Source organism: Triplophysa dalaica, chromosome 14, assembly GCF_015846415.1.
Source record: "Triplophysa dalaica isolate WHDGS20190420 chromosome 14, ASM1584641v1, whole genome shotgun sequence".
In the NCBI taxonomy this organism is placed as follows: Eukaryota; Metazoa; Chordata; class Actinopteri; order Cypriniformes; family Nemacheilidae; genus Triplophysa; species Triplophysa dalaica.
Genome location: NC_079555.1, coordinates 2,691,661 through 2,707,645, shown reverse-complemented (window position 1 = coordinate 2,707,645; position 15,985 = coordinate 2,691,661). Strand labels below are relative to the sequence as shown.

At 38.6% G+C, this 15,985-nt stretch overlaps 2 protein-coding genes across 2 annotated transcripts in view; one reads left to right on the top strand and one right to left on the bottom strand.

The window, feature by feature from the left end:
• Positions 1-9,710, bottom strand: part of otogl (otogelin-like) — a 35,994-nt gene extending 26,284 nt beyond the window's left edge. Inside the window, exons 1-19 of the mRNA XM_056766165.1 lie at positions 9,331-9,710; positions 8,975-9,017; positions 8,523-8,568; positions 8,141-8,219; positions 7,940-8,032; positions 6,571-6,725; positions 6,353-6,474; positions 6,067-6,272; positions 5,555-5,679; positions 5,351-5,457; positions 4,638-4,744; positions 4,431-4,556; positions 4,190-4,298; positions 3,766-3,812; positions 3,502-3,647; positions 3,295-3,421; positions 1,799-1,976; positions 1,568-1,692; positions 1,155-1,364 (exon numbers count right to left, since the gene is read on the bottom strand). Of these exons, the coding sequence (XP_056622143.1) occupies positions 1,155-1,364; positions 1,568-1,692; positions 1,799-1,976; positions 3,295-3,421; positions 3,502-3,647; positions 3,766-3,812; positions 4,190-4,298; positions 4,431-4,556; positions 4,638-4,744; positions 5,351-5,457; positions 5,555-5,679; positions 6,067-6,272; positions 6,353-6,474; positions 6,571-6,725; positions 7,940-8,032; positions 8,141-8,219; positions 8,523-8,568; positions 8,975-9,017; positions 9,331-9,388 (2,209 nt within the window). The 5' untranslated portion in view covers positions 9,389-9,710. The remainder of the gene's footprint in view (positions 1-1,154; positions 1,365-1,567; positions 1,693-1,798; positions 1,977-3,294; positions 3,422-3,501; positions 3,648-3,765; positions 3,813-4,189; positions 4,299-4,430; positions 4,557-4,637; positions 4,745-5,350; positions 5,458-5,554; positions 5,680-6,066; positions 6,273-6,352; positions 6,475-6,570; positions 6,726-7,939; positions 8,033-8,140; positions 8,220-8,522; positions 8,569-8,974; positions 9,018-9,330) is intronic.
• Positions 9,711-9,963: 253 nt separating this feature from the next.
• Positions 9,964-12,219, top strand: gcsha (glycine cleavage system protein H (aminomethyl carrier), a). Its single transcript, XM_056766328.1, has 5 exons — positions 9,964-10,143; positions 10,766-10,845; positions 10,932-10,995; positions 11,101-11,232; positions 11,332-12,219. The coding sequence occupies exons 1-5, from the start codon at positions 9,969-9,971 to the stop codon at positions 11,427-11,429; spliced, it is 549 nt and encodes a 182-aa protein (XP_056622306.1). The 5' UTR covers positions 9,964-9,968; the 3' UTR covers positions 11,430-12,219.
• The last annotated feature ends 3,766 nt before the right edge of the window (positions 12,220-15,985 follow it).

The following is a 15,985-nucleotide window of genomic DNA, read 5'->3' as shown; positions in this document are numbered from 1 at the left end:
GCACAAATAACTTACCATATATATATATATATATATATATATATATATATATATATTTATAGATAGACAAACAGACAGACAGACAGACAAACAGAGATAGATGGATGGATGGATTGTTTTGGACAGATTTATAGATAGAAATATAGCGTACTGTAGATAGACAGACAGATATATAGATAGACAGAGAGAGAGATATATAGAAAGACAGACAAACTGGCAGGGAGACAGATATATAGATAGACATATAGACAGAAATATACTGTAGACAGACAGACAGATATATAGACAGACAGACAGGTATATAGAAAGACAGACAGGCATGCATGTAGACAGACATATACTGTAGAAAGATGGACGGACAGACAGACAGGCAGATATAAATATAGATAGACAGACAGATATATAGATAGACAGAGAGAAAGATATATAGAAAGACAGACAAACTGGCAGGGAGACAGATATATAGATATACAGACAGGTATATAGAAAGACAGACAGGCATGCAGGGAGTCAGACATATAATGTAGAAAGACGGATGAACGGACAGACAGACAGGCAGGGAGAAATGTATATAGACAGACAGACAGGCAGATATAAATATAGATAGACAGACAGATATATAGATAGATAGATATACAGTATAATGTTGATAGACAGATATATAGAAAGACAGACATGCATGCAGGGAGACAGACATATACCGTAGAAAGACGGACGGACGGACAAAGGGGACATACAGGCAGACAGACAGACAGGGAGACAGATATTTAGATAGACAGACAGATAGATATATAGACAGACAGATAGGGAAGGAGATGGAGATATAGATAGACAGACGTACTGTACAGACAGACAGGTATATATATAATTTAGATAGACAGACAGACAGACAGGTATATAGAAAGACAGACAGGCATGCAGGGAGACAGACATATACTGTAGAAAGACTGACGGATGGAGAGACAGACATACAGGGAGACAGATATTTAGATATACAGACAGACAGATATATAGATTGATAGACAGACAAAACAGATAGATGGGAGGCTAGATAGATGAGTAGCAAAAGCAAGGTAGATGAATAATCATTTGAAATGATATAGGCAGATATAAAAAAACAGAAGACTGGACAAATGTATGAATAAGTAACGCACCGCACTCAGACACGTGTGCTCTGAAGTTGATCATGACGTGGTGTTTGGCACAGATGTAGGCGTAGTGCGACAGCGCTGTACAGAGGCATCGGCTGCCACATCTGCAGGCCTGATAGCGACACTGCTGGTGATACACGCTCGGACTCACATAGGAGTGACACGGAGCAAACACTTCCTCCAACAGCACGTCACACTGCGCCGCATGAAACACTGAAACATACAACACGACCAAATCATACAGTGATCCGGAAATCAATCAGATTGACTGCAAATGTAAAAAGATATTGTCATTGACTTCAACTGGATTGTTTTGGAGAAAACAGCCCCATGTAATCAAAACAGTTTTTTATGAAACACTTCAGATATTTCTAGGACAGCTATATTAGTTATAAATATTAGGATCGCACATGTACCGTTCATCTGGTTCATTTCGCAGGGGTCGATTATGGGTATGTTGACGGGGCTCACACATGCTGAAGACACTTTCCAAGCATTGACGTGAAGCTGTGGAGTTCCTTCAATCATTCCAGCAGGTGAGCTATAGTGTAAACAATATATGTTAAAACTCACACTGGAATACTGAGAAATTCAGTACTCCTACCGCTTTCTAGAAATTCAGAAATCGTAAGTTTGGAGGTTCTCACAGGAAGTCATCGCGCATGTTGCCGTTCAGAGTTCCACAGAGGCCGAGCGTCGAGCCCGTCCAGGTGCTGTCCAGCTGCAGGTAGATCCGCCCACCCTGCCAGTCATACTGAAACCTCAGACCAAACGCAGACCTCAGTCCCACAAACATAGACGTCAGTCTGCGTACATTCACCGTGTCTGACAAACAGAGGGAAAAAAAACATACAGAATAAACCTTACAAAAAAATATATAATTTAAAATATATTGCGTTAAACTTTTGAGGATATAAGGTACACTTTGAAGTGCACTCTCTTCAAACTTCTTTGAAGGGACAGTTCACCAAAAATTTTAATACTGTCATCATGTATACGCTCCAAAACTGTTTATTCAGATGATCACTGTCAGGATTGAGGGAGGTAGAACCCAATTGCAGGCAGGACTCAGGGATTGCGGGGTTAACAGATAATTTATTATATATATCACAAGACTAAAAAGGCAAAACAAAACCCACAATGGGGAAAACAGGGTAAATAATAAACTTAACCAAGAACACTGACTCACTAAAGCTGGTTACAAAAACAAACACTTGATATAAACTGAACTGACACTTACTTAGAACAACTCAGACGAGGACCAGGTATACACACAGCATACAAATACAGGTACAGCTTACAATGCACGAGCAACGAGACAAAGAAACATGAGGACTCTTTATAGGGGAAACAAACAGAGGATGGTAACGAGCAACAGGTGCTGGGGATTAGCACTCAGGGAAAGCTGACGAGAAGAGAGAGGGGCGGGGCCAGAGACGAGACACGGAGAGAGAAGAAATCGTCTCTCTCCCACATGAAACAGAGGATTCTGTATGATTCCACCTCTAGACCAAGAAATACCTGACAAGGTGAGGTGGAATCATGACAATCACAGAGAAAGATATTTGGAAGAATGCTTGTTACCAAACAGTTCTCGGCCATCATTGACTACCATAGCAGAAAAAAAATCCTTTAAACTTCTTAGTTCCACAAAAGAAAATATTTTTAAGAATGTGGGAAAGCAAACAATAATGGGACACTTTTGACCATAGTCATTTTGTCTACTATGGTAGTCAATGGTGGCCGAGAACCGTTTGGTTACAAGCATTCTTCCAAATATCTTTCTCTGTGTCCATTTTTAAGATTTATTTTTGGCGTTTTTGCCTTTATTGGACACAAGGTGATATTTTAGAGAGGAAAGGAATCGAAGTGTATGAGAGAGAGGGGTTGGGGTCGGGGAAAGGACCACGAGCCGGGATTCGAACTCGGGTCGCCCAGGACGCACCGGCGCCATATGTCGGAGCAGGAACCACTCGACCACCGGCTCCGACGGAACAAAGACATTTATACAGATTTGAAACAACTACAAGGTGAGTAAATGATGAAAGAATTCTAATTTTAAGTGAACTAATTTTCATTCAAAGGGACAGTTCATAATGGCTTATAATGGATCACATTTTAATGTTGAAACTGATATTTTTACCATCCGAGTAGGGCAGATTGACGGTCATACTGGCCCCAATAATAACGTCACCCTCTCTGGTGAGAGTGACCTGTCTGCTGACGTCCTCATCCACCACCAGAGCCACTGAATGAATGCACGATTGCTGCTGAGGAAGACAGATGAGGCACTCCATCAAACACACATTAAACATCTCTGATCTAACACACTCATGCTCAGACCTCTTACCTCTCCACAGGCTGTATACTGTAACGTGACGGTAAACTTGGTGTTACTGCGGGATTTCACCAGGACGTACTGGCAGGAGCCTGTGTGCATGAAGATCCGGCCATCGAACGTGGTCACATGAGCGTCACCCATTACAGTACACTCCGCTAGGGGTTCAAAAAATCAGAGCCGAAACATGCCATAAAAAACAACCGTCACACAACTGTGAGTTCACATGGTTGTGTACTGTGTATAAACTAAAAATACAATGCTCAAAAAGTTTACCAGTGCAGTTGTTTTCGGTACAGTTCCACACGCCGCCCATACAAACACTGGAAATAAAGATGACATAAAATATATTTGCACCCAACAAGTTTAGCAACACTGCTTATAGTGACTAGTGATTACATAAATTAAAGGAATTATTCAAACACGGCGCTTACTGAATGTTTACTGATAAATTGACAGCTCACTCAAAATAAACATTTTAAATTTATGAAAATGTTGCTTAAAATCACTAATGTTTGTCATTAAAAACAAAATTAGATGTTAGTCAGAAACGGACAGCCTCAGTCACCATCCACTTGCATTCTATGGGAGCTACGTTGAATGTGAATGGAGACTGGGGTGTGTGAAGTGTGAGGGTAAGTAAATAATGACAAAACTTTACATTATGGGTGAATTATGGGTGAATTTTTTCATTTCTTACCAGACACTGCACCCTTGCTCCAATACGTGACCCAGAGGATATGCTGTACCGTGGTACACACAAGGACAATGAGATACTGCTATACAGGTGCCATTCTGCAGGATCAGACCTGAAAAAGAGTCTTGAGCGATCAACAGTAATCACGCTCGAAATTGAATAGTTGACATAAAAACAAAAGGCCATTTTATATTATTATATATTACAAATAACATTTGTTATAAATATCATTTCCAGATCTTACCATCGGGACAATAACATCCATCAAGACAGTGTAGATTGGTGCCCAAACACTCTTTCTCAAAAGTGCATGTTGGTGGGCAGCAGCTGATACAGTCCCTGTGGACAAAACTATCCTCACATCCGTCCGCTAAAATGAAACACATCACAAACGTTAACTCTTACAATGTGTGACCTCGAGAATCTTTGACAAGCGACCATGTCAACCGACCGCATGTGGGAAAACTGTCCCTCCACTCTCGGACAGGGTATCCCACATGAGAACAGGCTCTCGTGTACTCAACCAAAGTCCTGCAGAACGTCTCTTCATCATCAGACCTACCAAAAAAAATATATATAATGTGAATAAACCCAAAACAGCATAGCATCATAAAAAACAAGCTATACGATATAAACAATGATATAGTGTTTAGTCGTGATATAAAACTGGATAATATTATAAGGACAGCACAGCTGCATTCATGCAATCTGATCTCACTGCCTCTTCAATCACCAGTTCAGTCTGAACCTCTTCATAACTCATTTCATCGCTCTAATCAACGCACACAGAGCACACACATACGTATATTCTGTACATATATTCACAAACACAGCCATATGCAAGGTCTTTTTATTACTATAATTAACATAATCCGGTTAGAATTGAGAGGTGTGGAATAAGATAGAAAGGAGAGAGAGAGAGAGAGAGAGAGAGAGAGGGTGAGAGAGAGACGATGAGAGAGAGAGGGTGAGCGAGAGAGAGAAAGAGAGAGAGAGAGAGATGGTGAGAAAGAGAGAGAGAGAGGGTGAGAAAGAGAGAGAGAGAGAGAGGGTGAGAGATCTAAGAAGATCTCTGATCTTAAAAGTTTGATTTGTGAAGTTACAATCTCAGATAAGAGTGAATCAATGTCAACAGCTTCTTAGATCAAGACACACTTGACTTACACACACATGTCTGCAACACAGCTCACAACAAATGGATTGGGGTCAATGTTCTCATGGCAGGAGATGAAAGGAAAGAAGAGCAGAGCGCTGCACTTCTCGATGGCATCCTGCTCAAAAACACACAAACCAAAAGAAGTTCTTTAGGTCGACAAATGCAATTTTCATGTGATTTTGAACATGGATGTGAAGTGAGTGTGAGCGTACATCCATATCTGATTCAGATGAGCATGGACCGGGGAAATCATCATCGACCTCAGGACAGTGTCTCTCCTGGGGCAACTCGACCGCCCAGCTGTTCCCAAACTCGTGAAGGTCTTCAGAAACAAGACCTGACAACAATATATTCAATAATTTACAGGCTGTGCATCACAATGAGGATAGAATCACTGCAACATGCTGCATGAGATTGCAAGACATTTTGATAAACATTCACCCCACTGACTTCCACTGTATGGACACAAAACACATTTTTCAAAATATCTTCTTTGGTGTTCCACAGACGAAAGAGTCATATACACGGTATATGCAGCATGAACACTTCTCAAATATCCACAAAACAGTTTGGCCGATTCTGTCTCGATCTACGTATTCTTCAAATTCATTATTTGCCCTGCCGTGCACGTCTGAGTATGCGGTTCGACTCGGTTTTGATATAATTGACCTGAATTTGCTGCTGACTGAAATGATAAGTGTGTGTCCGGGCCTGTTTGTCTCACCGCGGCTGCTGCTGAGATCATCCGATCCGTCATCATTATAGTTTCCACACAGACCACAAGGCTTTCCTTTGTGTTCTTCGGTCATTTTGAGGTAGACTCCAGAGCTCCCGTCCCACGCCAGAGAGAAGCCAAACGTGCTCTTCACCAAGATGTAATCGGCCAAGCGCTCAATGAAAACATTACGCACGGTCTGCGGGAGACTCAGTCTGAACAAAAAAACACACGTTACCATCTTCTTTTTGATAAATGTATATACAATCTATATTGATAATATATACAAACTCACCTGTGGCCACCCTTGAGTACCTGATAGCCACTAATATAGATTTCCTCTTCGTTTGGAAAGAACAGACTCAAAGCACGAGAACATGAATACACTGAACCTCCACATGAACGACTGTTGTGAACCTGCCAGTCACACACAGAAATAACGGATCACAGCCAGCATTCACAATAATGTCTATAGTGAATAAAAACACAGGACCGAATGCAGATGCAACTTACCCATATTGTATACTGTGGCTCTGTAGAATGACAGTCTTTAGCCAGGATGTATGAACAGGTGCCAGGGAAAAAGTAGTACATTCCATCAAAGGTCTCAAAATGATACTGACCCCATGAGCGACAAATGCCATCCCTGTCCTGACCATGATTGGGAACTGATGGAAAAAATGCAAAAATCTGGTAATATCACTTATAATGTGCTCAGCGGACTACACCATGGTACTCATTATTACTACATGATTTAAATGGATTTTCATCTTAAACCTTGAGAGGCTGATTGATTTTCAACCACACATACATTTATATTGAATCAAGATCTTTTGATCACCCATATCCTATAATTTTCTTTTTATATAGTTCATATTTTTTTCTTTTTACAAAATCAGGAGAACTAGTCCTATTATGCGAATCTGATTTTTTTATAAAAAAAGAACGAAATCCTGGACATGATTTAAACTCGCAAGTAAGAATGTGTATTTAAATCATGTAGTCATCGGTTACATTCTTCTTATTTTTGGCAGTGTGATTGAAAAGAGGTCGATGACAAATATGCGGTTAGTATTTTATAAGTATTTTGATGTCTGTTTTGATAAAAAAAATTCAAACAAATAATGCTGTGGACCCACGAAGTAGCAAAAAATATATTTTGAAGAATTTTGTAACAACAACACTGGCCCCCATTCACTTCCACAAATCCTCTGAGACATTTCTCAAAATATCTTCTTTTGTGTAAAACAGTTATATGCAGGTTTAAAAAAAGTTGTTACAATTTAAACGTTTGTCCTGCCGTACTCGACTGAGCATGTATGCGGTTTGGCTCGTTTATTTTGCCTAAATCTTTTGAAAAATAAAATAAAATTGTAAAACCCACAAATATTCGATAAGTAACAAAAACATAATTTAAGGGTTAAACAAAAACGATAGTCGCATGGTGAGTGTGTGGTCATTTTGTAAGTAATTTTCAGCCATCTTTCTGCGCTGTTATCCACACCTTAATAAGCGTGTCATGAGAATGTCTTACATTTCAATAGAGTAAATCAATATTGAATATGTAACCTGTTATTTTCTCGTTCACAGCGACTGCCTGCATTTACAGTGCTTGCTTAATTAAACACAAATACTGAAGCTCTGTGTAATCTAATGCTACCAAATGCTGTAAGACACAGAACAAACCATCTATAGATTAACAGGAATCAGAGCAATGTTTGATTTCTAGTAAAACAATTCTGTGCTCCTCAATTCCCATTGAATGGTCGGGGAGCACCGGTGATAATATCAGACCAGACTGTAATTACATGGAGGCAAGCTTTATTAAAAATGTATATAACCTGTGTGTGTGTGCGAGCTCTGTGTGTGTGTGTGTGCTTACTGATTTGACAGCGATCCCCGAGACCCTGGAACTGAGCACAATCACAATGGCCTCCCTCCTGACACCAACCTCCATTAAGACACCCACAATATTCTACAACAAACAAAAACAGATTTGTATAGACACATGCAAAATTAAACCTTATATACTGTTTGTGTCTATTTAACGCTTCTGTGTATGCAAAAGCCTGTCCACAAATACCTGTGGATGCATCTCGCGCCGTAAAATTATGAAGAACTCTCCGCGGGACAGCCGAATCGGACAGCACTGCACTAAGGGTCTGCAAGAAAGATCCTAAAATTGATTCCTATCCACTGACTCCTACTGGATATCGTGGAGACAGCGCTACTGTATGTTAAGCCAGCAGGTCTGATATTGGTGAACATGTCTTGGCACTTCCTCACATGGTTTTGCCACTGCAGACATTTTGGACTCCAGCTCTCGGTGGCAGTAGCATTTGTGTAAACTTCACAAAGACAGCTTTGTCAGCATTGAGAGCGTATCTCAGTATTTGTGTGCGAGTGTGTGTGTCTGTATGTGTGTGTGGTTTACTCCCTTGTCGCTTTCTCTTAAGTATACTCACCTCTTCACGGAAGAGATCCCGTTTCTGGCGCAGCGCATTAACCCTCCTTTTAAAACAGGGTACAAAGAGAGCAGTATTAAAAGCACAGTGACTGTGAGACTAAAGGTTCAGAAACACTTAAGATGCCACTCAGATGCAGTCACGTTGATGGATCGCTTGGTTTTCAGGGAGCAATGCAAAACGTCAGACCAAACACTTAACATCTTGGTTGCGTGTATTACCTGACTCCTTATCTTCTCAAAAATGTAATTTCTGAAATCTAGAAGCAACTAATATCCTCTAAACAGCACAAGTGATAAGGTTCACCGCTTTTTAAAGGCAACTGAAATCAATCTTTTCCTGCCAACAGCACTTGACACTGTTTTACTGCTACTGTGATCCTTTACACATTTAAACATGTCAATGTATAGCCAGCTCTATAATAAGATGTAAGATGCTTATAAATCACTTACCTGGCCAATCTATTTTCTGACCTGGATTCCTGGCAAATGAATCCTGTCAAAATAAAAATGAATGTCAACCAAACTTAAGCGTAAAGTACTTGAAGCAAGCTTTTTAAAATAAAATATTTTCTTTCTAGAAAAGGTACAGAGCTGTTCTTTGAAAATCACTTCAAGTTATAGATTAAACCACATCAGTCAAATATTAAAATGAATGTTATTAAACTGAAAACAGTTTCAATTGTTGAAATGAAAACTTAAGAAACAACGTCAAGCGCTATTTTAATAGAATCTGGTTGCATTTATGCACATCAGAGGATCTTTAATTCATTTTGGTTAGGAAGGTTTAATTGTTAAATGATACCAACCTTGAAGCACGAAAAGCGTCCAGAGTGAGAAGAGTTTAACGTGCCGCTGTTCGTTCATTTCGTACTTTAACGATCATAAAATAACGAGTTTCATTTTAGACTGATCGATGAAAAATATCCGTATAAGTATAAAAATACGTATAAAAGCACTTAAAATCCTTTGAGTTTTGGTATTTAGACTAATTTCAATTGTCCAAGACTGAAGAATAAACGTCCATCTTCTGTCCCGTCAGAGGATGATTTACCTGCGCGCACCTGCAGCATCAGAAGGCGCAGCATCAGAAAGGCGCACGTGCGCGCGCCATCATTGTCATCTACGCTATTTTGAGGTAATCAATTGTAAAATACAATATTTCCGTTAAGATCCTTTCATTTATGCTTTTTATTTGTAAACACTATAAATTATACTCTTTATATATATAAAAAAAGCAACTTATAGTAGTAGAGAACTCGATTAAATTTGTATTGATACGATACATTTTTTTTCCTAAGCTTGTGTAAATAAAACATGCAAAAAATAAACCAGTCAGTTATAAAATATATAAATAAAATATACAAAATCGATCCAACGTTATCGCACACGTATGAATACGTTGGACTGACGTAATGACATCATCGAAGCGCGCGGGCGGGCGTCCATGGAGATACGCGTCAGAAGAATGATGGCGATGTGTAGTGTAGTGCGATGTGCCGCTGTTAGTTTGACCTCGTCTCTTTCTCGACTTTCACGCAGAAATCTTCTGATTCCCGTCAGACAGCTTGAGTCGAGCTGCTTTAACAGATCCCTCAGCACGAGCTCTCCATTCTGTGCAGGTAAAAACACTTATGCGCGTTTACAGGTGCCACGTGATCAAACTTGGATAAACGTGAGATGTAAATGTATTTTCATTGCATCTGTGGCAAGTAGTGGACAGATTTTAGGTTTAAAATGCATGCACGGGTATGTATAAGGTCATGTTTATGAGGGTCATTCTTTGTTTAAGGTGGCATGTGGTGTCCCTGTACTTAGCAGAAGTTTAAATTTGCATTAAACACCCAATAAATCATAAAATATTTGCATGTTTGCTTTAGACTGGACATTATTTTTTTGCAATGTAAAAAGAACATGAACGATTTTTAATGATGCGTGATCAAATCTGCATAGTACCCCAGAAAGGTATCATGTGATGTCATTATAACCATATCGATGAAATTTGCATGTATGCAATATTAACTAAATATAATTACATTTGATTTATTTACAATTTTCGCCTCTAGTTTGCCACTCCAGTTGAACAATGACCCATACTTTAAGCTTTACTTAGAATTGAATATAGTGCAAACACTCCATAACGTGAATTTGAAATGCTCATTTCTGTACATACATCGTTGTATAAATCTAGGTTCTCTACACTGTGTCCAAACAAACCACACCTCTTTGTGTCTCGCTCTACAGCGCTGAGATTCACAGACAAGCACGAGTGGGTTCGTGTGGAGAGTGGCGTGGCGACAGTGGGCATCAGTAACTTTGCTCAGGTGGGTCAGATGCGGCTTTGTCTTGGTAGACAGAAGTGTTTGTATAAAGAATCTGTACTCACTTAAATTGGCTCTGATGCTCTCAGGAGGCGCTGGGGGATGTAGTGTACTGCGGACTACCTGAAATAGGAACAAAGCTTTCACAATCAGGTAAAGATTTGCATAACCCAATTCTGTTGGCATACAAATAATTTGTTTTATCAATTTAAGGAAACATTATGATCTACCGTGCGCTTATACTGTATGTGTGTGTAGATGAATTTGGTGCTCTGGAAAGTGTTAAAGCAGCGAGTGAGTTGTACTCTCCTCTGACGGGTGAGGTGACAGAGGTTAATGACGCCCTAGCAGACAACCCAGGTCTGGTGAACAAGTCCTGCTACAAAGACGGTGAGGAAGTTGACTCAAACAAGCCTGAAGATGTTAAATGTTGATGTGTGTGTGTGTGTGTGTGTGTGTGTGTGAAATAAAACCGTGTATCTTCGACAGGCTGGCTTATGAAGATGAGCGTATCTGTACCGGAGGAACTGGACGCACTATTGGATGAAGCTGCTTATGAGAGATACATCAAATCTATAGAAGACTAGATAACGCCGTTGATGTGTGCGAAATCACACGTGCATTACTTTATCCGATACATTTCTGTTTGTAGTTGATTTAGTTGAGATTTTCTTATCCGAAATGCATAACCACGTCAAAACACAATCAGCGAATGAAGGGGGACCACACGGACACGACGCTATGCAACAAACAAACTTGACTGGATTGAACCAGTTATATTCATTGTGTGGCCACAGATATTTGATCATTACAGCCAGTGTAACGGTTTCGTCTCTTTTATAGATGTTACACTGTTCCTGTGATAGCTTGCCGTTGTTTAAATAAGCTTAAAGTAAAACGAGTGGAAATTCTATCCGGATGACTGAAAACTGTCAGGGTTATTTTGAGTCAGGGCTCAACAGTAAGGAAGTCTAACTGCCCGAGGCTGTGAGAGAGTTTGTCTACTTAATGATACTGTCACTCGCTCTGTTGAGTCGTGCTTCTTTTGACCATATCTAACATAGATGTAGATTTGTTGACGTTACAAGAATGTGATACTGTAGGTTTGGAAATATATGTTAGAAGCACAGGTGTTAATGTCTACATTATATTTTTGTGAAGTCTAACATTTGATTAAAAAAAATGACAAATGTTGCTAGAATATACATTTGGTCCAGTAGAGGCCAGTTCAAATCTGCATTTCTGTCCTGAAAAGTCCTTATTGTTGAGCCTGCGAGTGGATGACGGCTGCTACTTTACATGGTGAAATATGCTCTTTCTGTGTTGGACTCAGAGTGCTAAAGCTATTAATATCATTAAACAACTGTTTAAAACAGACGACTGCTGTAAAGAGTTTTCTTTCATTAGCAATGAGTCACTATTCAAAGATAAGTTAACAATTAGGATTTAACAAAGCCTAAGAAAACTAGGGAGAAAATAGTCAGAGGTGTGCATTGCATGTAAATTCAATGATTTAATCTACACATTTTGAGCTCTAATGGCTGGAATACACTACAAGATTTAAAATATGAACAGATTTTCAGATAGAAACACGCTAACTGGCACACTTTCTGCAACAAGTTCAGACTGAAAATCTGAGCGAAAGTCTTGTGCATTTTAGCCTTAATATATTTCAAATCTGTTTCGAGTTTCTAGGTTTTGCATATTTTGTCACCAGCCAAAAGTCTGAGCTTAAAAATAATGGCACACTTCTAAACAAAACACGATTTTATCTTTTATATCTGTAGCACTACTTTACAAATAAGAACAAACCCCTAACCCTAAGAAATTAGCAAAATAGCAAAGACGTGTTAAAAAAAAAAGTTTTTAAGTTTCAGGTAATATACCTCATCATGTGCTGAGATCTACTGAAGACACTCAATCTGTTATCTGTGGGGAATAGCGACACCTGCAGGGAATTTTCTGTAAGTATCTCTGAGATCAACAGTGATCCACTCTGGGTAAGAGGAACAGATGAGAAGGGAAAAAGGCAAAGTTTCATTCTAACCACACACAGATTAAAATTATATTACGTCAAGTGGCATTCGCAACTCATATTGACATTTCACAGTTTACCATGTAGCGCTGTCTGCCTTGACCAATCCGATAGCTGATTTGTCACGTGGTTACCCAAACACACACCCAATCAGATCCTTAATTCAAAAGCCATGATCAGATGACCGTATGAAGGAGCATTTATACTGATTACTTAATATTTTGAAGGAATTTTGCAGTTCCCAATTTTGGAAATAAATTACTATAGGAAAGAATAGACACGCTCTTTAACTTAAAGGGGTCATATGGCACTAAAACATGCTTTCCGTGTCTTGCATGTATTAGACATGTAAAATTAAAGTGTGCAAAGATGCATTCTATCTAAAAGCAAATGTTCACCCAGACCTGCCTGAAACGCCGTGTGTAACCACACCCCAAAAAATCTATGTCAGTTTGTGGTATGATTTGACTAAGGCCGCCCAAATGTATACACAAGTAAGGTGGGTGTACCTGTCAGTATAATTGTTTTGGAACCTAATGTTTCCAAATATGGTAAGAGGTGTTTCATTTCCGTCACACGCTTGCAGTATTCGACAAATCACTACGCACCAGTTAACTGGCCAATCATAGCACACCTCGCTTTTCAGAGCAATGAGCTTGGTCAAAAATCTGCACGTTTCAGGGATGCGGGGCAAAGAGGAGATACAAGCATGCACAGTATCTGGAAAATACAACGTTTTTAACCTTAAATAGTGTAAGCACGTTGATTTACATCTAAAACAAACGATAATATTTGTTTGAGCAGTGTCATATGACCCCTAAAAATATTGTAAAGTGTTATTTCGATTTTTGTCAATAAGTAAAGTAAAAGACAATTAAACCTCACAATTATCCCACCTCGTTTATTGTGGTAAACCCTACTCATCTATGATGTTCCTGAAATATCTAGAGCCACACAAATACAGATAACTGATTTTGATAAATTACTGTATAATTTCATTGTATTCGGATATAATACAAATACATATAAACCACAATAATGATCATATTTAAATGTATGACTGTTATTATCATCGTCATCATAATAATGCATGGAGTTAAATTCACCTTTAAAACTTGATTAGTTCTCTTTGAAGTTTAGACACAGAAGTACACACACACGCCGTGTGTGATGTGAAACAATGTGTTACTGTCTTTTCTTTCATGTGTATTGACTTACAAGTGGACTAAAGCCTTTCTAAAGAGGAACAAATAGCTTTAAAATGAAAATTGAACAGAGGGCTTGTGCTCGAGGACAGTGTAATCAATAATGTTTAGACGGCAGAACAAGTCTAACAGACAGCAGATCAATAGAAAGGCCCCCCCCCACCTTACCACTGACCTCATCGTATGATCTGATCAAGTCTTTATTTAATGCTCACGGGCCGCTGAGTGAAGGGCGGATTACAGAGAGAGAGAGTTAGAGCAATGATTCAATTCATGGGAAAAGACCTCTGAATTAAACAAAACTAAAGGGCTACCCAAGACACAAAAAACACAATTGAGATTTTTAAAGAAATGAGAGTGATGCTCTCCAAAATCTTAAATTGGTTTGATAGCTTTAGCAGTGTTTAATACTCTGAATGGTCTCTAGGGGAATACATGATTACTGACCCAAGTCAAAAGAATACAAATGTAAGTCTATTTTGGGGTATTTCCCATTTTTCGTTATAAAATAAACCCAAAAGTATGTTCTGAGACTTGTATAAACTTACAGGGATAGCTCAACCAAGATTTTAATTTCTTTCAAAATGTACTCACTCTCATGTCATTTAAATCTGTATGACTTTCTTACTTCTGCAGAACACAGAAGAAGATATTTTTTATATTATATATATATATATATATATATATATATATATTATTTTTGGCTGACTTATGCTTTTTAGCTTGTGTATATCTTACAATATCATTCATAAGGCTTTTCGTACATTGAAACATTTTTTTAAGAGGGATTTTCAGTGTTAACTCTGCTAAATGATAAATGTATTTAATTTATTTACAAAAAATGTCAATATGATGTCTATCCTTTCTGTGGTTCAAAGTTTGCCTCAGCAAGCATCACTAACACACACCATATTTCATTTGGAAAGTTCTTAGAAACTGTGAAAAATCTAAACAAGAAAGTTTGTGTTGGATAAGGGACTGAAAGAAAATAACAAAATGAGCGAAGGAAATAAAGCTATGAAGACATGTGGAAACCATATGGCACGTGTTGCCATGGAAATGCAGGGACTTATTTCAATTGGTTGCTTTGAGGCTGACCTCCAGTTCCACTGAATGCTCATACACAAACGCAAAAAGTGACACATCTGCCCGATGCTGCTGTCTCAACCAGACTTTACCTACAATCTTATGTTCAATTTATTCATTCTGTGAAATATTTTTCATTCACTCTTATTCTGCATGTTTTTCATGTGCCATAAGAAGCTCTCTCTCTCTCTCTCTCTCTCTCTCTCTCTCTCTCTCTCTCTCGCTCTCATTAATGCTCTGTTCAGATGCTGTATAGCAGGTGACAGGGAGAACTAATCTCTATGAAGATTAAAAATAAATGAAGAGAAACGTGTATTAGAAAAACGGTGGAACGAACATCATAAATCATCCAGCCTGGATCCAGTCTCTCCGCAATGTCCGCACACTGACACACACACAGACAAATTACATTACTGAAATCACATTACTGCTGCCTTTCAGGAAGGACACACGAAGGGGAAAAAGAAAAAGAGAGAAGGTGACAGAGAGAGAGAGACAGTGCAGAGAAAGATTAGATGAGGTTTTAAAGTGACAGAACTGGAAAAAAGCAGAGAAACAGCGTGTCAATTATGTATCCGTGCACTTATGTTAATTGCAAATTATGTTGCCAGAGCGATAAAATATAATTATAAATTATATACAAATTATTCGTATTATTTGCTGTTGTAACATACATTACATTTTTACATAATTCCCCGAAAGTATTGTGTATAAATAGGATTATTTTTCCAAATATAAAAATGTAGAAATATATGTTAAATATAAATATGAATACAAAATAATAATATTAATCTGATATACGGTTGATACATGTAAT